General features: G+C 36.5%; 1 protein-coding gene across 13 annotated transcripts in view; it reads right to left on the bottom strand.

The window, feature by feature from the left end:
- OXR1 (oxidation resistance 1) overlaps positions 1 to 25203 on the bottom strand; it is a 519109-nt gene that overhangs the window by 51949 nt on the left and 441957 nt on the right. For all 13 annotated transcript variants that reach the window (XM_013996553.2, XM_013996555.2, XM_021090590.1 and 10 more), the window contains 4 exons: positions 23775 to 23882; positions 20936 to 21049; positions 8133 to 8285; positions 1135 to 1319 (listed from right to left, as the gene is read on the bottom strand). In XM_013996553.2, coding sequence (XP_013852007.1) covers positions 1135 to 1319; positions 8133 to 8285; positions 20936 to 21049; positions 23775 to 23882 — 560 coding nt within the window. The remainder of the gene's footprint in view (positions 1 to 1134; positions 1320 to 8132; positions 8286 to 20935; positions 21050 to 23774; positions 23883 to 25203) is intronic.

Genomic DNA, 25203 nt, shown 5'->3' on the forward strand with positions numbered 1-25203 from the left:
CAGCTGTGGGCCTACACCAGAGCCACAGCAACGCAAAAAAGAGATCTGAGCAGCGTCTGTGACCTACACCACAGCTCACGGCAATGCCGAATCCTTAACCCACTGAGCAAGGTCAGGGATTGAACCCGCAATCTCATGATTCCTAGTCGGATTTATTTCCACAGTACCACGACAGGAACTCCCTATCACATGAATTCTAACAACTCAGGTAGTCTGTCTCAAAAGCAAAAATAATTTGCTATCTCCTTTATAGGTAATTCTGTCTCCTAAGGGTTAATTTTAAAACAATCATTATCATCCCAGTGGGCTATTACAGAAGATATAAATCTCAGTATCAGTTAAAGTGAAGCCAGTTTTTAAACTGTTGACAGTCATGTATGGAGGAATGAGGGAGTTCCCTTCTATTATACATCAATTTTGTACTTCTTACTTTCTTTGCATACCTATCTTCTATTTTCTTCTCTTCTTATTTCTTAGCCTTCCCTTTTCTCTATGGTCATCCCTTTAGTTAAACACATTACTTTTAAAGCCTGTGCTGACCTATAGCCTCACATTTATGTTAAATGAAACACACAAACCCCCTAACCAGTATATTCCAGGATTAACTCATTATATTTGCGCCATTTGTGGGTCCTCTTTATACTTTTCTGAGAGAGAGGATAGAAACATATAAATCAATTAAAAAAACCCAAAGCTTCTGTGGCTTTAGCAATGTCAGGTCTTTGCTCATCTGACCTCCTCCAAATCCCACACAAAACTCTTTAGGTTCTTCTTAGGAAAATTTGAAAGCTACACTTGATTAGTTATATTACTTTAAGTTACTCATAAAAATAATTTAGGATTCTGAATGCTGTATCTGAAGAAAAAGGGCTGGTAAACATTGAATTAAATGAGTACTACAGGTTACTTTTTGGTCAGGTTCTCTGGCTAAATATACATACATAAATCCAAAACAATTCTTAACTATTCCAGTGCAATCAGAATAATCTTTTCAATACTACATATATTTTTGTGTCATTACTGGTAAAATGAAAAGTGGCTATAATAAAACTATTAAAAATACTTAAGACTACTAGACTAGGGTCAACTACCTAGATGAAATAAAATTGCAGAAGAGTATAATATCACTCTTACATGGGTAAGGATTCCTTTATTTTGCTATCCAAAATTTCTTTGTACATTGCAGCTGACATCACCTCTTCCATTGGACACATGATGCCATATTCCTCACAGCCATTCTCTTGAACCAAGGGGTCAGTTTTATGTGGATCAAACATTATATTATTTGGTGTAACTAGCAGCACACCACTGACTGTGCCCTAAGATGAAAAAAGAAAATAATGTTTAATCTTCAAAGTTTAAATTTTCAAAAATTATTCTAGATATTTTTACTAATTTTCTTCTGATGTTAGGCCCACCTACCACACATAAAAGTATACTCAAGCTGTATGTCATTTTCATGAAAACCTTTTTAAGAAAACCCAAAATTTCCCAGTAAAATTCTTCCTGTTAGCAGAGGCAAAATACAAAGAAAGTCATAGTCATCTTCAATCACTTGAGTTAGGAATTAAAATTTGCAGCCTCAGTAAAATGCTGAGCTATATCAGCAAGATAAATTCAGTAATGTAAGAAGGGATTGTGAAGTCCTGCAAGGCATGAGCCATGTTCTACATTACTTTGCATAATGCTTCCTGTGTTGTTTCCTCACAACGGGTATCAAATACAGTTTTATGCACAGGTTTAATAAACAATGTGTTGAAACCCAATCCATTATAAAAGGAAAATAGTATAAACTCTTAAAAAATATCTAAAAATAAAATCCCCATTTCACTTGATTCTGTTACTGCCTAGTTATGGGACCTCGGGCAAGCAAGGCCTCTGGGGCTCAGTTTCTTCATTGTAAAATAAGGTAGATTAGATGGTTTCTAAGGCATACAGTAATCATTTTAATTTAATCATAAAAAGCTATGAGATTTTAAATACATTTATACAAAAAGTGACACAAATATAGAATCCAACCCTCTGTCTTACAAATGAGCAAACTGAAGTACATAAAAAGTTGATTCCACTAATATTAGCTAATATTTATTGAATGCTTTGTATGTACAATGCTTCATATATATTATTGTTCATTTTATCTTCATAATTACAGCTCTAAAATGAGAATACAGATGGGGAAATTAAAACAGCGAGGCTAGGCAACTTGCCCTAAATAATAAATAACATATCTAACTAATAAGTGGTAGAATGAAGATTCAAAACTCAAACAGTCCATGCTTTTTGTTATAATCTCTTGACATTTGAGTTACAAACAATAATCACTCCAATTCAAGTGCCAGATACTCCTTAATCCCATTTACTTATTTATTTATTGAAGTATAGTTGATTTACAATGTTGTGTTAATTTCTGAAGTACAGTGAAGTAATTCAGTTATATATACATTCCTTCTTAAACCCATTTTTATTTATTTTTTTAACATTTTATTGAAGTATAGTTGACTTACAAAGTTGTGTTAGTTTTGGGTGTACAGCAAAGTAAATCAGTTATACATATACATATATCAATTCGTTTTCAGATTCTTATCTCATATTGGTTAAACCCATTTTAAAATTCTCATTCCACTACATCCTATAAGTATAAAGGGCCAGACAGAATTCTAAAAATAAAGCAAATAATTACTTCATAGTTGTCTCTTTTTCCGCAGCTATAAAGGAAAAGAAAAACTTACACCCTGCCTTGATTTGGTATCATACTCTCCTTCCAAGTCCATATTCAGCTCTGTGAATTTACCCGACTTAACAATGTAAAACTTAAGTTATGACAGACACTAACTTTAAAAATGATATTAAAAAAACTCTACTAAAAATGGTCACACAATCACAAATGGAAAAATCTATTGCAAACATTCAAGATTCTAAAATATGCTTATCATTCACAGTAACTGCATGCAACACTGGAGAGAAGAGTATGTATATTTGTGCATTTTGGTGCAGGGAAGGGAATCAATGTGAAACTCTGACTAGCATTTCTTTTAGTTCAGACCATGGACCACCTAAATAAGAAGTAACTTTATATACCATAGCATCGTCATTTCTAATCAATATTTTAAATAGATTCATATACATAAGTTAGTATTCCTGAATCACATGACAACTTAAGTCAATAAGTGATGATAAAAATATGTTGTAGGGACATTTTCACTGCCAGGGATAATCCAAGAAACGAATCATCAAGAGTAGTTGTATTTACAATGTGAAAAACCTTAAAGATTTCTACCTTTAATAGCTTCATCTATCTCACCCCTTCTAAAAACAAGTTATATGAGAAATGAAAACAAACAATCAGAAAGGATTGAAGAAAGAAAACTTCAGGTTCTCTGAAAGACTTCAGGTCATTCTTGACTTCATAAATTTCATCTGAGCATTAGTTTTAAATAATGACATAATATTTGGTTCACTGTCATAATACTACATCTTGTCTTTTGCTTTAGAAGATTTTCACTAAAGACAATGATTACTAGGTATGAAAGAAAAGGCCCGGTGTAGCGATAATGCTTTAATGCACTATATACATGAATACTATAATCTTAGTAGTGTAATTATGGAAACCATTTGAAAGGCTTCTCAAAAATGTACTTCTACTACTTGGATTACCAGAGGCTAGAAGTACTATATCTTAATACTGGAATGATCAATCTGCTAAGGTTACTTTCTAGGAATTTATCCTTATTTACTACTACTGAAGAACTTGCTGATTTTTTCTTCAACCTTCTTTCTCTCTGCCTCTAGCTGGGGCTCTCTGAGGTATTCTGTCAGGTGTCTAGTGTCTCCATAAATCAAGAAATGGCCATGAGAAACATTACAACACAAAATTCAAAAAAATCTCTTTAGAAAGTAGCTTCTCAAATTCATGTGGCCAAGACCAAGTCTGAAATCATAAATTCATACTAAACCATAAGTATGTCATTCTTCTTAAAAACTGTTTCACAAATGCAGATATATTATCAGGAGCAAGAGCATATTTTAAATAAGAAGTTTTCAATTAGCATATCTTTTTATTTCTTTTTATAGCTGCACCTGTGGCACATGGAAGTCCCTGGTCCAGGGGTCGAATCAGAGATGTAGCTGCAGCCAATGTCACAACCATGAAACAGGGGATCTGAGCCACATCTGTGACCTATGCCACAACTTGTGGCAACATGGGATCCTTAACCCGCTGAGTGAGGTCAGGGATTGAACCCACATCCCCACAGAAACAATGTTGGGTCCTTAACCCACTGAGCCACAATGGGAACTCCCCAGTTTGCATATCTTCTTAATCCACATAACCTTTAGAAGACTTAAGCACATGTTTCTTTTTATTATTAATAACTTCCAATTCCTTATACACAATTACTTGACTAATAATCTTCTAAGAAATGATTTCTATTAGAAAACAAAGTCATTTGTAGAAGAAAAGTTACCACTTATATTACAATATTTCTGTAAATACTACAAGATAAAAGACAATGATTTGGTAGCCCATCTCAGCAGAGAAAAAAGTTTGTACTATTCTTTTTTCAGTCTTAAATCTATGGTAATTTAATCACTGTGAGTATTGTTGATAGATTTTCACAATTTTTATGTGAATAATCTTTACTACAGTCAATCTGTAAGAAGAAAGAAGAAAAGATGACTTGTGGAGAAAGCATCTTTCCCATTTACTTTCTTACATGAGATGTTTTAAGAACATCAGGTTGCAGGCCATTTCTAACACTGCTAATGACTTTATCTTTTCTTTAACTCTTAAATAAAATTGTTATTCACAAATACTTACAAATAAAATTTTGCTTTTAGCCAAGATCGAATTCTGCCTAAAATGATCAAAACACACAAAATATATGAAATAACTGGTTTTAAATACTATAATGCTTAATAAAGGTAAACAAAAAGATGAGATCTACAAATGCCCCAGCATACTGAGTAGAGTTTCTGAGCCACAGACGGAAAAAGGAAAGGAGAGAGAGCACTCCTCACTGAGAAAGGTTTGGCAATCTGCTTGCCACCTATGGGTATGGCAGCTATCCAAGGATGAGAAAATAAAAAAGTACCCAAAAGAAACTGAGGAAGCCATCCCTAGAGTTCAGAGTCAGAAATAGCTTCTGTTCTCGGAGTTCCCGTGGTGGCACAGTGGTTAACGAAACCAACTAGGAACCATGAGGTTGTGGGTTTGATCCCTGCCCTTGCTCAGTGGGTTAACGATCTGCCGTTGCCGTGAGCTGTGGTGTAGGTCGCAGACGTGGCTCGGATCCTGCGTTGCTGTGGCTCTGGTGTAGGCTGGCAGCTACAGCTCTAATTAGACCCTAGCCTGGGAACCTCCATATGCCGCGGGAGTGGCCCAAGAAATGGCAAAAAGACAAAAAAAAAAAAAAAAAAAAAAAAAAAAGAAAAGAAATAGTTTCTGTTCTCATCAATCAGAGCAAAAAACCATATAATTTAAAGCACCTCAATACTCAAAAGGGTAGTATCTCAGTCGGGGGGATACTAGTTACACTTAAAGCTGCACTGGTCCAAACAAAACTTAAAAGTAAGCCGAGATAGCATCGAGCTGTTTATAAGAAACAACTGTGTAACAAAAAAAGATTCAAGAAAACATATAAAAAATTATGTATACATGTATGTGTAATTGGGTCCCCATGCTGTACAATGGAAAAAAAGACAAGTGTGTTTGGGGGAAATAACAATTAAAAATAAATTTAAAAAAAAGAATATGTATAGAAATACAAAAACACCCAGCAAACAACAAGATTCGTAATATCTGGTATCCAATGAAAAATTACTAGGCATGAAAAGAAACAAGAAAAATGGCTCAGAACAGCAAAAATCAATTAGCAGAAACAAACATGAAAGTGAGAGAGAGAAAAGAATTGGTAGAAAAAGACATTAAAACAATTATTTCATTGTACAACTACAAATGTAATAAATTCATTGGGTAATTAAAAAAGTGGGGGAAAAATTAAAAAAAACAATTATTATAACCATAATCTATATATTTAAGATTATAGAAGAAAGATTGTGCAGGGTAAGTAGGGACATGGAGAACATAAGAAACCCAGTTTGAACTTACAGAGGTGAGAAATACACAGATAGAATACGAGGAGTTCCTGTCGTGGATCAGTGGTTAACAAATCTGACTAGGAACCATGAGGTTGCAGGTTTGATTCCTGGCCTCGCTCAGTGGGTTAAGGAGCCGGCATTGCCATGAGCTGTGGTGTAGGTCACAGACTCGGCTTGGATCCCACGTTGCTGTGGCTCTGGCATAGGCTGGCAGCTATAGCTCTGAATAAACCCCTAGCCTGAGAACCTCCATATGCCATGGGAGCGGCCCAAGAAATGGCAAAAACACACACACACACAAAAAGAGTGAATTCTGATGTAAATTATGGAAATACACTTTAAATATGCAACACAGGTTAAAAGCAAAAAAAAAAAAAAAAAAAAAAAAAAAGGAAGAAATAAACCAAGTCAACATTAACTAACCAAAATGTAGCTCAAGTGACTACATTTGCATCCATCAAAGCAGATTTCATAGCAAAAATTCCTACCAAGAAGAGTCTTTCATAATTAAACAAGTCAACTCATCAATATAATAACAATGTAAGAATCCCAAACACTTTTATACCTTACCGCAGAGTTTCAAAATCCACAAAACAGGAGTTCCCGTCGTGGCACAGTGGTTAACGAATCCGACTAGGAACCATGAGGTTGCGGGTTCGATCCCTGCCCTTGCTCAGTGGGTTAACGATCCGGCGTTGCTGTGAGCTGTGGTGGAGGTCGCAGATGCGGCTCGGATCCTGCGTTGCTGTGGCTCTGGCGCAGGCCGGTGGCTACAGCTCAGATTAGACCCCCAGCCTGGGAACCTCCATATGCCGCGGGAGCGGCGCAAGAAATGCCAAAATGACAAAAAAAAAAAAAAAAAATTCGCAAAACAAAAACTGATAGAACTAGAATGGGAAATAAACAAATCAACAATAGAGATATTTCAACATCCTTCTGTCAATAATTGATAGAACAAAAAGATGAAGTCAGTAGGGATACAGAACAATAACACCTATTCAACTCGACATTAACTGACATCTATATAACTATTCCTCCCAACAGTAGCAGAATACATCTTGTTTTCAAGGGCACATGGAGTTCCTGTCATGGCTCAGCGGTAACGAACAAACCCAACTACAATCTGTGAGGATGAGGCTTCAATCCCTGACCTTGATCCAGCATTGCCATGAGCTGTGGTATAGGTCACAGACACAGCTCAGATCCTGCGTTGCTGTAGCTGCAGTACAGGCCAGCAGCTACAGCTCCAATTTGACCCCTAGCCTGGGAACTTCCATATGCTGCAGGTGCAGCCCTAAAAAAGACAAAAAAACAGTGCACATGTAAACAAGAATCAAGATATACCACTTCCTGGACTATAAAACAAGTCTTAAGAAATTAAGCATTCAAATAGTAGCATATCTCTAACCACGTGGAAAAATATTAGAAATCAACAGAATGTATCTAGAAAAACCCCAAATACCTGGAAAATAGCTAGGAAACTTTTAAATATTCCATGGACCAAAGAAGAAATAAAGTATCATGAAATGAATGAAAATGAAAATACAACATATCAACACTATGGAAGCTGCTAAAACAGTACATATAGGGAAATTTATAGCACTAAACACCTATTTCAAATATCCATAATTTATGAGTTATGACAATAAAGAAATGGTTCTCACTTGTGACCTCAATTCAGTATCACACTATTGCTACTTTCTAAGCAGTAACTGGAGTTTATTTTGAACCCCGTGTTACTTTACTATAATTCCCTTTGCAGACCAGAAGTTCTTTGCTCTAGAAAAGCAGTAATGCACAGTAGATAAAATAGATTCAAAATGGGTTTGAATTACGGCAATGGAAGGGAAACCTGGACCTGTCAACCCTTTCTGAAAGTTTTTTCTCCTGTAAAGAAGGAATAAGATCCCTATTTCATAAGGTTATTTAAAACTGATCACCATGTGCTGATGCTGATGACTGAAAATGTAAATGCCAACTGCCATACTTTAGCAATAAAAATGATTAAAAGTTTTTCCGAAAGGTTTATTCATTACCTTGCCACTGGTAATGTATCTGCAATTAATTTTAAGAAATTTCTCAGTAAATGCTTCTTCCTCCTCAGAAGTTGAAGATACGACTCGTGCAGGTCGAATACCAGTAAAAGTAGATGAAGGAGTTGCTTCTTTCGGGTGGATTACATCAGGAGTCTTTAAAAAAAAAAAAAGATAAAGGCACTTCAGAGAACAAAATAAAAATAAGCACATTATTAAAGCAAAATGAATAGCTTTCCTCAGTAGGTGTTTTCCTTCTCATCACATTCTGGAGATTCAAGCAAAATAATTTTAGGTTAAAAATATGGGAAAGAGGAGTTCCCGTCATGGTGCAGTGATTAACGAATCCGACTAGGAACCATGAGGTTGCGGGTTCGGTCCATGCCCTTGCTCAGTGGGTTAACGATCCGGCATTGCCGTGAGCTGTGGTGTAGGTCACAGATGCGGCTCGGATCCTGCGTTGCTGTGGCTCTGGCGTAGGCCGGTGGCTACAGCTCCAATTCGACCCCTAGCCTGGGAGCCTCCATATGCTGAGGGAGAGGCCTAAGAAATGGCAAAAAGACAAAATATATATATATACATATATATATATATATATATATATATTTGGGAAAGAGGAGTTCTCATTGTGGCTCAGCAGTAACAAACCCAACTAGTATCCACGAGGATGCAGGTTTGATCCCTGTCATCCTTCAGTGGGTCAAGGGATCTGGCATTGCCATAAGCTGTGGTGCAGGTCACAGACATGGCTTGGATGCTTGGATCCTGCATTGCTGTGGCTGTGGTACAGACTGGCAGCTGTGGCTCTGACTTGACCCCTTGCCTGGGAACCTCCATAAGCTGCAGGTGCAGCCCTAAAAAGCAAAAAAAAAAAAAAAAAAAGGGGGGTGGGGTGGGGTGGCGAGTAAAAAATGGGCACTGCTTTTACATTTGGTAAACATCTCTAACACAGCTTAAAGTGAAATTTTCAATGATTTTTTTTTTTTTTAAATGGGGATATAGGAGTTCCTTTTGTGGCTCAATGGATTAAGAACCTGACAAAGTGTCTCTGAGGATACGGGTTCAATCCCTGGCCTTGCTGAGTGGGTTAAGGATCTGGCATTGCCAAAAGCTGTGGTGCAGGTCACAGATGCAACTCTGATTTGACCTCTAGCCCTGGAACGTTCATATGCCACGGATGCAGCCATTAAAATAAAATAAAATAAAATAAAATAAAATAAAACCAAACCAAAAAAAAATAAAATAGGGATATACACAGACACAAATCATCTGAAGTAAACTGTATGTCTTGTACGCCCACCCTTCACATACATTGATTACACACTCAGCCACACACACTCAGTTGCTCCTGAATCACATCACTAGTCCTGATCATTTAATATATCCTACAGGTGTTGGGAGCAGAGGAAAGGTGGCATGCTTGTCTGTGATACCTAATGAATTCAGCAGAATCCATTCACTGAACAGCCTTCTAAAACCTCAAACTATAGAGTTTATCAGTACCATTTTACAAAGTATTAATTAGATCAGATTCTTAGCTTTTCTTTTTTTTTTTTTTTTTTTTTTTTTGTCTTTTTGCCATTTCTTGGGCTGCTCCTGCGGCATATGGAGGTTCCCAGGCTAGGGGTCTAATCAGAGCTGTAGCCACCGGCCTACGCCAGAGCCACAGCAACGCAGGATCCGAACCACGTCTGCGACCTCCACCACAGCTCACGGCAACGCCGGATCGTTAACCCACTGAGCAAGGGCAGGGACCGAACCCGCAACCTTATGGTTCCTAGTTGGATTCGTTAACCACTGCGCCACGACAGGAACTCCAGATTCTTAGCTTTTCTGATGCCATGGGCCATTCCCTGCAGACCTTTCTCAGAATGTATTTCTGAATACTTAAAATATAAGATTACAAAGAAAGCCAATTATATTGAAACAATTATCAAAGTACATTTTAATTAGATATAGTAAAATATAGATATATGCTTCTTTATTAATAGATTAAATAACAAGTCTAGTGATGACTCTGATAATAATTTTGAAGTAGCTGGTCATAACATTCTGTGGCATCTATAAGAACTCTAAACTGCCTTGAAAATATGTGAGTTATTGGGGACAAAATCACAGGTATGCTTGGTACTTTTCTATAGTTTGCTGCTTATATTATAAATCTTTTAAAATGTTAGATTTCACTTAAAATTTTTTATATCCAAGTTCGCAAGGATTCATATTTCTCCAAAGTTCAATATTTTGTACAAATGTTAGATGCCTTTTAATCTTTGTTTTAAATAACTCCATAGAGGCATTTCATACCTTATGTATGAGTAAATGCACAATGTCTTATAGAATAGTTTTCATAGTAGCAAGGTTCTTGAGAGCTTTGTAATTAGTATCTAATAGTTATGATTTAGCTTTTTGAAATAACAAAACTGCCTCTTCGTCAATCTCATAGACTTTGAAATACCGAAAAAGAACTAACATAACTTCTTCTACTCTAATAAATGAATTTAATTCCTTAAACCTATATGAGAAGAGAATTTTTAGACTTCTCTTCTAAATTTCAAATATCCTTACTAAATAAAATGTAGGGCTGAATCCCAAGGACTTGAGAAGATATTCAACAGACATTTTTTTGAAGGAAAGAGACCAGTTCAGAATATTGCAAAACAGATATATTTAATATATCATAATTATATTTTTAAAAACCTAAAATTCATAGATTTTAATAGCTATATGACACTATTCAATCATTATCTATTAAAAAAGTTTTTCTCAATCTCTTCACTTTAAGATGCAAATTAATAACTTTACATTCATCCTGTTGTCTCTGGTAATTACTGTATCCAAGGGGTTTGTGTCATATATAAATTCATGCATAAATTCATTTAGCATAATTAAGGGACATTAATAATAATATCAATCACTATGAATATGAAAGATATGAATATCTTTATATTTAAGTATATTATTAGGACATCACTCCCAATAATACTCATAGGTATATAGTCATCACTCACAAGGCATATACTATTTCCTTAATTTTTTTGATGGCATAGGTGTATTTTATTGGTTTCCTTTCAGAACTATTACCTTAATTTTTAACAAAACTTACGCTTGGCCAAATTTAGTAACTTGCCCAAAGAGTAAGATAAAACTAAGGTGAAAACCCATGTTATCAACACATGAATTAGCGAGCTTAACTGCAATACCGTATACACTTTCCAATTCAAATATTCTTCTAAGTGATTGATAACTGGGCAGAGGGAAAGGGAAGCCAATATAGAGGCATTAGAAGGTTCCTGCAAGTTACCACAAAGCTATAAACAAATTTTGTTTATGACTATTTAGCCACCCCAAATCAGGTGACAACATTTTCTACTACATAACTAATATTATTCACAAAAAACTAAGGTACACTGTCAAATGCTTTCCCTAGATAAAGATATACCTCATAGAACAACATGATCTCTGAGGTGCCCTCAGAGTCTCAAATTCTACAACTCTGTATCTACAGCAATCCCAATTTGTCAATATAATCCCATTAAAAAGAACACATGATATTAGCTTAGTGAATTCTCAGAGTATAGCACAAAAGAGTTTATTTCTTTAAAAAAGATCACAGTTGTTCGGAGGAATCATTATCAGACCTCATTATAACTTACATACATGTACATGATCCAAAGTATCAGTATCTCTGTTATCTCTGTGAATTTGTAGATTCTGTTTTTTAATAAGGTGATTTTGAGGCTCATTTGAGTGCTTTTTGAGGTTTCTTTGTGCAATTTTGTTTTAGCTGCTAGGGATGGAAAGGTTCTTAAAAATATAGAATTATAAACATTTACATACCGAGCCTCAACTATCACCTCAAATGTTCAAATGTGCAAAAGCAAAGCAATGCTAGGACAAATGACCCAAAAGGGTGAACTTATGGTCATCTTTTTGTACAATACGATTGAAGATCACATAATTTGTAGATTAGATTATCATTGTCATAAACTAATTAGCAACTCCAAACCCTCAATTTCCCATCTTGCCTTGGCTTTATTCAGTTTTTGTTCCATTGCGATTGAAAATACAGAAGTTTTCAAATTAGAAATGCTGTAATGGTAACATATAAGTAAGGTATACCAAATTTGAGGGGGAAAAACCATATAAGCATCGAAATACCAACATTTATATTTATTTCATACAACATATACAATCTAAAAGAAAACATTTACTTTTAAAGCATTATATATTATATTTCTTCATTCAATCCAATAAATATGATGGGTACCCTTTCCTTCCTATACATTATATTTATCATTCTCAGAATTTAAAATCCAGTTCTTAAGAATCTTAGGCTTTTAAAACCCACACACAGAATAAAATACAAATTAAAAAAAAAATGAAGAAAGAATAAAACATAGTTTTAACTGTTGTACTTGGGGTTTGGGATCTGGCACTGAGCTTTTCAGCAAATTAAATTACTGGGTGAGGGTTTTCTTACAGATTCTGCATGAGAGCACTGTTTTCAGAACTGGAATTTAAAAATTGATCCAGAGTTCCCGTCGTGGCACAGTGGTTAACGAATCCGACTAGGAACCATGAGGTTGCGGGTTCGATCCCTGCCCTTGCTCAGTGGTGTTGGCGTGAGCTGTGGTGTAGGTCGCAGACTCGTCTCGGATCCCGCGTTGCTGTGGCTCTGGCGTAGGCCGGGGCTACAGCTCCGATTGGACCCCTAGCCTGGGAACCTCCATATGCCGCGGCAGCGGCCCAAGAAACGGCAAAAAGACAAAATAAATAAATAAATAAAAATTGATCCTTCTTTCCTTTTCAACTCTCACCCAGTAATTTAACCAATTTGTGATATTACAAACACAGAGAATTCTCCTATATAAAGAAATGCTTTCTTAAAATTTACATAAATACAAAGTCAACTACGATGTTATATTTTTTCACATATTTCAAATATAAAATTTTCTTCTGAGCATAAAAGACTGAGATATAATTATAGCACTATCATTTAAAAAGTACATATTAAAAAATTATAATTCCATAATAGGAATCCAAATTGGAAAGGAAGAAGTAAAATCACCAGTTGCAGATGACATGACACTATACATAGAAAATCCTAACGATGCTGCCAGAAAACTCTTTGAGTTCATCAATGAATTTGGTAAAGTTGCAGGATATGAAATTAATATACGGGAGCTCCTGCTGTGGCTCAGTGGTAATGAACCTTCCTATTGTCCATGAGGACTCGGGTTTGATCCCTGGCCTTGCTCAGTGGGTTAAAGATCCGGGGTTGTGGTGAGCTGCTGCATAGGTTGCAGATGCAGATTGGATCTGGCGTTGCAGTGGCACAGGCTGACAGCTAAAAGCTCCATTTGACCCCTAGCCTGGGAACTTCCATATGCTGCAGGTGGGGCCCTAAAAATAAAAATAAAATAAATACATATAGTTTAAAAAAAAATCACAAAATTAATACACAGAAATCAAGCGCATTCTTTCTTTCCTTTTTTTTTTTTTTTTTTTTTTCCTTTCTAGGGCTGCTCCCACAGCATATGGAGGTTCCCAAGCTAGGGGTTGAATCGGAGCTGTAGCCACTGGCCTATGCCAGAGCCATAGCAGTGCAGGATCCAAGTCAAATCTGTGACCTACACCACAGCTCATGGCAACGCCAGGTCCCAACCCACTGAGCAAGGCCAGGGATGGAACCTGCAACCTCATGGTTCCTAGTCGGATTCATTAACCACTGAGCTATGATGGGAACTCCTTGAATGCATTTCTATCACCAACAATGGAAGATCAGAAAGAGAAATTAGGGAAGCAATCCCATTTACCATTGCATCAAAAAGAATAAAATACTAGGAATACTACCTAAAGAGACAAAAGACCTGGACTCCGAAAACTGTAAGACACTGACGAAAGAAATCAAAGATGACACAAACAGATGGAAAGATAAACCATGCTCTTGGATTGGAAGAATCAATACTGTCAGAATGACTATACGACCCAAGGCGATCTACAGATTCAATGCAATCCCTATCAAATTACCAAGGACATTTTCACAGAACTTGAACAAAGTATTTTAAAGTTTGTTTGGAAGTACAAAAGACCCAGAATAGCTGAAGCCATCCTGAGAAAGAAAAATGGAGCTGGAGGAATCAGGTTTTCTGCCTTCAGACTATACTACAAAGCTACAGTCATCAAAACAGTATGATCATATAGTATCACTTATATGTGGAATCTAAAAAAAAAGAGGAGTTCCCATCATGGCTCAGTGGTGAAGGCATCCAACTAGGAACCAGGTTGAGGGTTCGATCCCTGGCCTTGCCCAGTGGGTTAAAGACCTGGTGTTGCTGTGAGCTGTGGAATAGGTCACAGATGCGACTTGGATCCTGCAGTGCTATGGCTCTGGCGTAGGCCAGCAGCTACAGCTCTGATTAGATCCCTAGCCTGGGAACCTCCATATGCTGCAGGTGTGGCCCTAGAAAAGGCAAAAAATAAAAAAGAAAAAGAAAAAAATACAATGAACTTCTTTGCAGAACAGAAAGTGACTCACAGACTTATAAAAATTTATGGTTACCAAAGGAGACAAGTTCTGGGGAGAGGAATGGGCTGGGGGTTTGGGATGGAAATGTTGTAGAATTGGCTTGTGATGGAGTTCCCATCATGGCTCAGTGGAAACGAATTTGACTAGTATCCATGAGGACACAGGTTCAATCCCTGGCCTCGCTCACTGGGTTAAGGATCCAACCTTGCCATGAGCTGTGGTGTAGGTTGAAGACACAACTCGGATCTGGCATTGCTGTGGCTGTGGCATAGGCAGGCAGCTACAGCTCCAATAAGACCCCTAGCTTGGAAACCTCCATATGCCATAGGTGGGACCCTAAAAAGACAAAAAAAACCCCCAAAAAAACCTGCATTGTAATGATGGTTGTACAACTATAAACAGACTAAAATTCATTGAGTTAAAAATAAATAAAACATTATTAAAAGAAAAATTGGAGTTTTCATCATGGCACAGCGGAAACAAATCTGACTAGGAGCCATGAGGTTTCATGTTCAATCCCTGGCCTTGCTCAGTGTGTTGAGGATACAGCATTGCCATGAACTGTGGTGTGGATTGCAGACCCGACTCAGATCTGGAGTTGCTGTGGCGGTGGTGTAGGCCGGTGGCTATAGCTTCGATTAGACCCCTAGACTGGGAACCTCCATGTGCCGTGCATATGGCCCTAAAAAGACAAAATAAATAAATAAATAAATAAAAATAAAAAATTATAATTTTATAATACACTGCTAGTATTTAAATTCTTTGAAAGCACTAAAGCTAAGTTATGTAATACAAAAATAATATATAATTTATGTGTTATTAACACATATGGTATTTTAGTTATTTAACTTTATTTTAGTGTAATATATGAGCTTGTGTTTATTAGACAATAAAGTATATATATTTACATATGCAAATTTAGTTTTAAAAGAATGAAAGTTAAAAGCATAATCTATATATTTAGTATATATAACAGATAAAATACATTTTATATATTTTAGTGATTTTAAATTTAAGTTTAAATATATAATATACAAAGGGAGAGAGAGGAAGGAGTAAGTGAGGAGAAAGGGAGAGAGGGGAGAAGCATGATTAAAACTAGTATAAACATGACACAAGTGAGTACAATTTTTGAAGTGTATGCAATATTTAATCTCTTCAAATTACATTGATATTTCTAACTAAAATTTGTTTAACTTCTTGCATGTCTGTTTATTTTTTAATTTAATTTTATTGGAGTATAGTTGCTTACAGTGTTGTATTAGTTTCAGGTGTATGGCAAAATAAATCAGTCATACTTATAAATATATCCATTATTTTTTCCCATATAGGTTATTACAAACTATTGAGTAGATTCTCCTGTGCTATACAGTAGGTTCTTGTTAACCATCTATTTTATACAGTAGTGTGTATATGTTATTTTCACCCTCTGATTCTTCCCTCCCTCCCAGCAGTCTCACCTATGGTAACAATGAGATTGGGCTGAAATCTGTGAGTTTGTTTTATAAATAAGTTCTTTTGTATCATTTTTACTAGATTCTACATAAAGTGATATCAAATGATATTTGTCTTTCATTGTCTAAGTTTACTTAGTATAATAATCTATAGGTCTGTCCATGTTGCCACAAATGGCATTATTTCATTCTTTTTATGGCTGAATAAATATTCCATTGTACATATGTACCACATTTTCTTTATCCAATCCTCTGCTGATGTACATTTAAATCAGGCTCCCTGACTTCGGTCTATACTACAAAGCTACAGTAATCAAAACGGTATGGTACTTGCATGAAAACAGAAATATAGATCAGTGGTACAAGATAGAAAGTCCAGAAATAAACCCAAGCACCTATGGTCAACTAATCTATAACAAAGGAGGCAAGAACATACAGTGGAAGAAAGACAGTCTCTTCAGTAAGTGGTGTCAGGGAAACTGGACAGCTACACATAAAAAAATGAAATTAGAACATTCTCTAACACCATACACAAAAATAAACTTAAAATGGATTGAGGATCTAAATGTAAGACCAGATATTATTACCTCAATGTCTGTTTTCAAGTATATTAAGTGCAAGATGACAAGGAATTATGTGATTAGTATTATTAAAATAGAGGGAGTTTTATTAGATTTCACAAATATTCTCAAGCTCCCTGAAAGCCGTAACATTCTTATGTATTTTCTCAGATATATGTGAACAGTTACTGAAAGTTTTTTGAAAAAAAAATTTATTTGACTAGAGTTAGAAAATCTAAAGTTCCCTGATAAAATTATGTGATTCTCTAGAAATTTTATAAAAGGCCATGCTGTGGGTTCACTGCATCACCCAAGAAGATATGCTTAAGTTCTAACTCCCTACTTCAGAATGTGACCTTATCTGGAAATCAGGTTTTCACAGATGAAAGTCATACAGGAGGAGGAGCTGGACCCTCAGTCCAATTTAAGTGCTTTCCCTATCGGAAGAGAAGACCACTATGTGCAAACACACACACACAGGAGAAGACAGCCATGTGACTACAAAGGCAGAAACGGGAGTGATCATTCCTTGGTGACAAGGAGTGACAAGGACTGCAGGCAAATACCAGATGCTAGAGGAGGCAAGGAAGGATCCTCCCCCTTAAGAAGTCCTGCCAACAGCTTGATTCCAGACCTCTAGTCTCTAGAACTGAGGTAAGTTTCTGATTTAAACAACTCATTTTGTGATCCTTTCTTATAGCAGTCCTAGGAAACCAATACAGGCAAATAGTTTAAGTTACATAAACAGAAGAACAACATAGTAAAAAAACAGATGGCACACCAATTTGAGTGACTTTAGGAGAGTTAAATAATGGAACTACTGGAGTTCCCGTCGTGGCTCAGTGGTTAATGAATCCGACTAGGAACCATGAGGTTGCAGGTTCAATCCCTGGCCTTGCTCAGTGGGTTAACGATGTGGTGTTGCCGTGAGCTGTAGTGTAGGTTGCAGACATGGCTCGGATCCTGAGCTGCTGTGGCTCTTGCGTAGGCCAGTGGCTACAGCTCTGATTAGGCCCCTGGCCTGGGAACCTCCATATGCTGCAGGAGTGGACCTAGAAAAGGCAAAAAGACAAAAATAATAATAATGGAACTACTTACAAAGGTATGCAGTGTATACGAAAATTCAGGGTGAACATCAGAGGCTTCGTTATCACCCATAGGCCTCAAGAAGTAAGGGAGAGACAGAGAGGGTTCTGTGGAAAGGGTCATCTGACAAGAGATGAGCCGCTGAACAATGTGGCCAGTTTGGGGTGACCTTGTAGGATAGGAGCTGGGAAAATAAACATGCTACCCCTCTGTTCCTCTTATCGTCCACCAATGTTCTTGAAAAACCAAAACCAAAAGAAACAAAAAAATCAAGGGAGCCCATCAATGCAGGCTACCACCCAAAAAGGATGGAGAAGGGTGTAGAATGGGTCTGGGGAGGGGGGGAACAATCAGGCCTGTAAGTTTGAGGTTAGGCTTAGGCAGTAACTCTGTATGTTTGTTTTTAGGGCTGCACCCACAACACAAGGAGGTTCCCAGGCTAGGGGTCTAATTGGAGCCACAGCTGCTGGCCTATGCCACAGCCACAGCAACACAGGATCTGAGCCACGTCTTCGAACTATACCACAGCTCATGGCAACACCAGATCCTTAACCCATTGAGCGAGGCCAGGGATCAAACCTGCACCCTCACAGTTCCTAGTGAAATTCATTTCCGCTGCTCCACTATGGGAACTCCGTTAGACAGTAAATCTTTAAAATTCCATAGAATTTTACCTGACACATGGAGAATTTTAGCTCCTTACATATCATGTATTTACCTCACTCTGGTCTACCTTCTTCTACATTTTTGTATCAATATACAAAAAAACGGGGAGACTGCTTGACTCTGATAATTCTCAAACATAATATTTTATAGAAAAACATAATATAAAAAAATCACTGAGATCCTTTATGCTAACAAAACCAAGGGCGTTATTGCATTTTAGCATTACAAGTGAGCCAATACAAGTTAGGTATTTGGGAAACCAATTAGTGAAAGTGAAAAACAAACTCTTGACAATTTTGGGGAAAAACATATAATAATACCAGTAAACATTACTTGATAATACAAATAAGAATTATGTCAAATAAGATGTAAGATCCTTGCTTCTAAGGAACTTACACATAAAATGGAAGATATAAATTCAATAATTATAATACAAAGACATAAGCACTAAGCACCTGAAATACTGTATGTGGAAATTTATATGGGAATATTATCTTGGAGTATGATAATGACTATATTTCAATGTTAAAAAAAGATACAACTAAAGTTGATAAAACTACTGTTCAAAAGAATTATTTCTGACTATTGCCCACATCAGAAAGCAGGTGATGGCTATCTGGGTAAAGGAATTCCAACAGCTCATATGTTTCTTACATTTTTCCTGAATCCGTCTCAGGGAGAAAGAACTTATTCATGTGACTGGTCATACTAGAGAACACTCTGAGGCCCCCTCTGACAGCAGCTGAGTCACTGCAGGTTAAAAGGTCATTCAAATAGCTTTATTATTCTTTCCCTCTTTCACCAACATGGCAAAAGTGAGGAAGAGGACATTTTCATGTAGGAGACCTTGTTGCTCCCTTGAGCTTCAGGACACTTTTCTCTTTGATCTTATGCCTATCAATAAGACCACTGGTAGCAGATTTGGGTTAAAGCAGGGGAAGAGAAAAGGGCCTCATAAGTTTCTAGTGAGGCAAAGTGCTATAGTCTAGCATTTTTGCTTTAGGGTTTGGAACACACGCTATATTAACCTAAGACTGCATTGCTCTCCTTTGTCACTTTCTCTTAGGAATGTATCTCTCTGTGAGTTCCATGGGAAAACAGCATGGCCTTGCTCAAAAAGGCATTCTTGCATCATTTGGTCCAGTAATACCTATCATTAGAATCTGACTTCTTCTAGAGTTCCCATTGCAGCTAAACAGAAAGGAGCCCAACTAGTATCCATGAGGATGTCGGTTTGATCCCTGACCTCGCTCAGTGGGTTAAAAGATCCAGCGTTAATGCGAACTGTGGTGTAGGCTGCAGATGAGACTTGGATCTGACATTACTATGACTGTGGTATAGGCTGGCAGCTATGGCTCCAGTTTGACCCCTAGCTTGAGAACTTCCATATGCTGCAGGCGTGGCCCTAAAACAAAACAAAACAAAACAAAAAACACCTGACTTCCATTCTTATCAATGATGAAAATAAATGTAATATATTCCTTTCATGTAACTGTATTCTAAGGTACAGTGTTGTCATTTTTATGCAAATAAGACAGCCAATAAACATTTGAAAAAGACCCCATTTTTCCCTCTTTATTTTCACCAAACACACAGAAAAATGTCCCTAGACAAGAAGAAAAATGGTTATCTATAATATCTTGTCCGTTATGACAGAAGAGGAACGAGTTTAATACTAGAGCATAGAAACTAGTAATACCTAATAACCTATACACAAATTAACATTAATAATTTGTTTTGTTACCAGTATTCCATTTGGCATCCTAAACTCTGAGTGTAAATTGGCACAGAAAAGAAAAAAGACATCTCCTAAAGTCAGCACAGTGACACAAAAGAATCTCCTACAAGAGTCTAGCGAGTTAATGGAGAAAGAGCCTTTTACATGTAAATTTAATCACTAGGTCATTACAAAAATGGGAAATTATGGTTAGTATTAATTTACAAAGAAAAGGCACAAAAAAACCCAATTCTTTTCAGAGAGATTTTGATCAAAATTATTAAAGTATTGTTCCTTAGAATTCATTTGTAAAATGCGACTTGCATGGAACATTCATTTCTTTAAAATGCTAGATAATTAATACACTACGAGGCACTCCAACTTAATATTCTGAAGAACTAAGATGACAAATTAATTTTTAGAAGTCAGTCTGTTAAAATGAACTTAAGAGTTTAGTATTAAATAAATATTCACAGAAACTGAAATAAAAATCAAATTGGACATGGACTTCCTATACACTCATGTTTGTCAGGTAAAATTCCTTTCTTAGTTCAACTACTATATGATATTTATAAGTGGGCTGATGAATATCTTTGGATCACTTACCACCTGTAAGTCAATTTAAGCAGTCTGATTTAATAAGAAGGTTTCACTTTAAAAACTAGGATTTACAAATTTAATTTACAAAATAAAAAGGTAAAATTTTGTTCTAACCATAGTCAAAGTAAGATTATATGGCATATATATTTATACAGTGACATTTCTCGATAGCTTTGAAAAGAAGGGAAACTTACAGTGGTCTTATCAAATTCAGCCTCGGATGATGTTGGTGACAGAGGACTTATGGGGCTTAGAGATGGAGAGCTCTCAACACTGGAGACATACTCAGGGTCAGGAACATATAAAACCTGTAAGAAAATATTCACATAAGGATTTAGTCAAATTAAAATATTAATAATCAGGAGTTCCCACTGTGGCTCAGTGGTTAACGAATCTGATTAGGAACATGAGTTTGTGGGTTCAATCCCTGGCCTCGCTCAGTAGGTTAAGGATCTGGCACTGCTGTAAGCTGTGGTGTAGGTCGAAGACTCAGCTCAGATCCTGTGTTGCTGTTGTTCTGGCATGGGCCTGTGGCTACAGATCCGATTGGACCCCTAGCCTGGGAACCTCCATATGCTGCCAGTGAGGCCCTAGGAAAAGACAAAAAGACAAAAAAATATATTCATTCATAATCAGATAGTGTTCTCTAAATGGATACCATTAACAATGACCTTCAGAAATAAATTTTTAAAATTACATAAACTGACACAACACTGTAAATGAACCATACTCTAATAAAATTTTTTTCTGCTTTTTAGGGCTGCACCTGTAGCATATGGGAGTTTCCCAGGCAAGGGGTTGAATTGGAGTTGCAGCTACAGGCCTACACCACAGCTCACAGCAACACTGGATCCTTAACCCACTAAGCAAGGCCAGGGATTGAACCTGCATCCTCCTGGATACTAGCTGGGTTCATACCTGCTGAGCCACAACAGGGACTCCCTAATAAAAAAAAATTTTTAAAGAATATTACCAAAATAATTATAACAAAGTTAAATAAAGATATTTAAATCTAATTTAGATAAGTCAGATAACACAAATTGGACAATAGTAAAGGGAAACAATTCTTATATACTATGAGTGTTCCTCTTAAAGGACATTTTGGCAAACTCAGCAAAATTTAAAATGCACATATCCAGAGTTCTCTTGAGGTGCAGTGGGTTAAAAATCCAGTGTAGTTAGTGGAGTGGGTCAATTTGCTGCTGTGGTGCAGATTTGATTCCTGGCCCAGGAACTTCCACATGCCATGGGTGTGGACTAAATAAATAAATACAATGCACAGAACCTTTACCTGAGCCATTTTACTTGTAGGACTTGACTTTATAGATATACCTACATATAAAGAAAAAGAGATACAAACAAGAATGTTCCCGACAGCAATGTTTACAAAAGCAAAAAAGTAGAAAGACTGCAGCTTACTGTGCCTAGTAAAACCATAAGACAAGGAGGCACACCTCGTTTTACTGTGTGTCACCTTATTGCACTTCACATATATTACATTTTTTACAAACTGAAGCTCTATGGCAACCCTCTGTCAAGCAAGCCTATCAGTGCCCCTTTTCTAAGAGCATTTGCTCACCTCATATCTCTGTGTTACATTTTGGTGATTCTTGCAATATTTCTAACTTTTTCATGATTATTATTTATGTCATGATGTAATCTGTGATCAGTTGACTATGCAAAAAGATTTTTAACTCACTGAAGGCTCAGATGATGGTTAGCATTTTTTTTAGCAATAAAGTATTTTTAAATTAAGGTTTAAATTAAGGTATGTACTTTTTTAAAGACATAATATTACTGCATAACTAACAGACTACACTGTAGTGTAAAAATAACTTTTATATGCAGTAGGAAATCAAAAAATTCTATGACTTGCTTTATTATTTGCTTTAGTAAAGTGCTTTGTAACCAAACCTACAATATTTCCAAAGCATGCCTGTATATTAATACACTGCAACACTACATATATGAAAAAGCCTGAGATCAAGTTGTGCTTAAAGAGAACATTTTCCCAGAATCAAAGTTAAATTTTATTTTTTATTTTTTTGTCGTTTTGCCATTTCTTGGGCCGCTCCTGCAGCATACGGAGGTTCCCAGGCCAGGGGTTTAATTGGAGCTGTAGCTGCTGGCCTACACCATAGCCACAGCAATGCAGGATCCAAGCCGAGTCTGCGACCTGCACTACAGCTCACGGCAACACCAGATCCATAACCCACTGAGCAAGGCCAGGGATCGAATCCGCAACCTCATGGTTCCTAGTCGGATTCATTAATCACTGAGCCACGACGGGAACTCCAGAATCAAAGTTAAATTTTAAAAAAGAAAGAAAAGCTAAAGTATTTTTGAAAAGGGATACAAATTGGTAACTGGGGTTGCTTCTGGAAAAGGAAATTATAACTTTTTAAAAGTTCGAATTTTTTATCATGCATATACACTGCTTTCAATATTTTTAAAAGCTCTTTAAAACTATATTTGAAAAGATAGATAATTCACAATTATTTTCAAAAGATGTTAAAAATTTACATGGATATAAATGACAGTTAATTTTCTCTTCTAGAATCAATGATTTGTTCAAAGTATGCATAAAATCATTCCTAAATTTTTTATATTATTAACTACATGGCAATGGATACTTTCAGTCTCACAGTTGAATGCTTTTACCAACCAACGCATTTTAAAAAGATCTAGAGTTCCTGCTGTAATGCAAAGGGATTGATGGCATCTCTGCAGCACCAGGTGCAGTTCGATTCCTGGCCTGGCACAGTGGGTTAAAGGACCCGACATTGCCTCAGCTGGAGCACAGATCACAACCTGTGGCTCAAATCTGATCCCTGGCCCAGGAACTTCATATGCCATGGGTGGCCAAATAAGACAATGAAAAAAATTAAAAAGATCCATATGGGAAGAGAATCTGAAAAAGAATGGTTATGTGCATATGTATGACAGAATCACTTTATTCTATAGCAGAAATTATCACAACATTGTAAATCAACTATACCTCAATAAAATTTTAAAAATGGAAAAAAAAAATACCTGTCCAGTAACAACTGCTCGGGTGAATAACTTATTTAATTGAACAAGTTCATTGGGCGTTGTATCAAATTTCAGGGCTATACTATTCAAAGAATCCCTTGATTCGACCTGTTGAAAAGAAAAAAAACAATTTTTTTACTCTGTTAAAACAGGACTAAAGTTTGTGGTTTAATGATCATTAATATTTCTATGGTCCAATTTTATATTTGATTACTAAATAGTATTTCCATCTTTGGAGGTAGAATAACTCAAGAAATTTTGTGTTTGTTAGCAAGTGGTCTCAACTACAGAGTGTATGCATTATCATAATACATCAAAATTATAATAAAATTCATTAATAAATAAAAGGTAAAAAAATGCATCACAATTACATGTAGGGCTCTACTTCAAACAATTTCAAAATATGTAATATTAACAAGACACAAACACATGATTTTTATTTTACAAAGGCTTTAAAACAATATACTATATTTCCTAAAACATGTAACTTCTAGACACTAATTTTACTTGAGCAAAGTATGCCTGTATTAAAATTAAAATTCTATTTTTGGTTTGTTTGTTTTGCTTTTTAGGGCTGCACATGGAAGTTCCCAGGCTAGGGGTCAAATTAGAGCTGCATCTGCTGGCCTACACCATAGCCACAGCAATAGCAACGCAGGATCTGAGACGTGTCTGCAACCTATACCACAGCTCATGGAGACACTGGATACTTAACCCACTTAGTGAGGCCAGGGGTTGAAGCTGTGTCCTCATGGATATTCATTGGGTTTGTTACCGCTGAGCCACAATGAACTCTTTTTTTTTTTTTTTTTGTCTTTTTGCCATTTTCTTGGGCCGCTCCCTCGGCATATGGAGGTTCCCAGGCCCGGGGTTGAATCGGAGCTGTAGCCACTGGCCTATGCCACAGCCACAGCAATTCGGGATCCAAGGCGCGTCTGCCGACCTACACCACAGCTTATGGCAACACCGGATCCTTAACCCACTGAGCAAGGCCAGGGATCGAACCCGCAACCTCATGGCTCCTAGTCGGATTCGTTAACCACTGAGCCATGACAGGAACTTCAATGTGAACTCTTAACATGCTATTTCTAATGATCTTTATGTACATCATCTGCCATTAAAATGTATAAATTAGAAAATATGTTGAACTAAAGCTGAGGAATCTTGTTTCTGAATCAGTGTATATATTAATGATCATACTTATAGAAATCTTAACTCAGGGGATTTTGCCAATTATCCTCGGGAAAAAAAGGCATTTGATTGGTCAGTATAATCCTTTAGAGTTCTCTATACTTAAAGCATTATGAGAGCTCTGTCGAGAATAAAATGAAGTTAAGCTTAGGGGTTTTAGTGCACAACAGGTTTACAACCTAGTTGGAAAATAAAGACAAAAAAAGGCTATGTAAAAGATGAACAGCAAGGTAAAAGA

Source organism: Sus scrofa, chromosome 4, assembly GCF_000003025.6.
Source record: "Sus scrofa isolate TJ Tabasco breed Duroc chromosome 4, Sscrofa11.1, whole genome shotgun sequence".
In the NCBI taxonomy this organism is placed as follows: Eukaryota; Metazoa; Chordata; class Mammalia; order Artiodactyla; family Suidae; genus Sus; species Sus scrofa.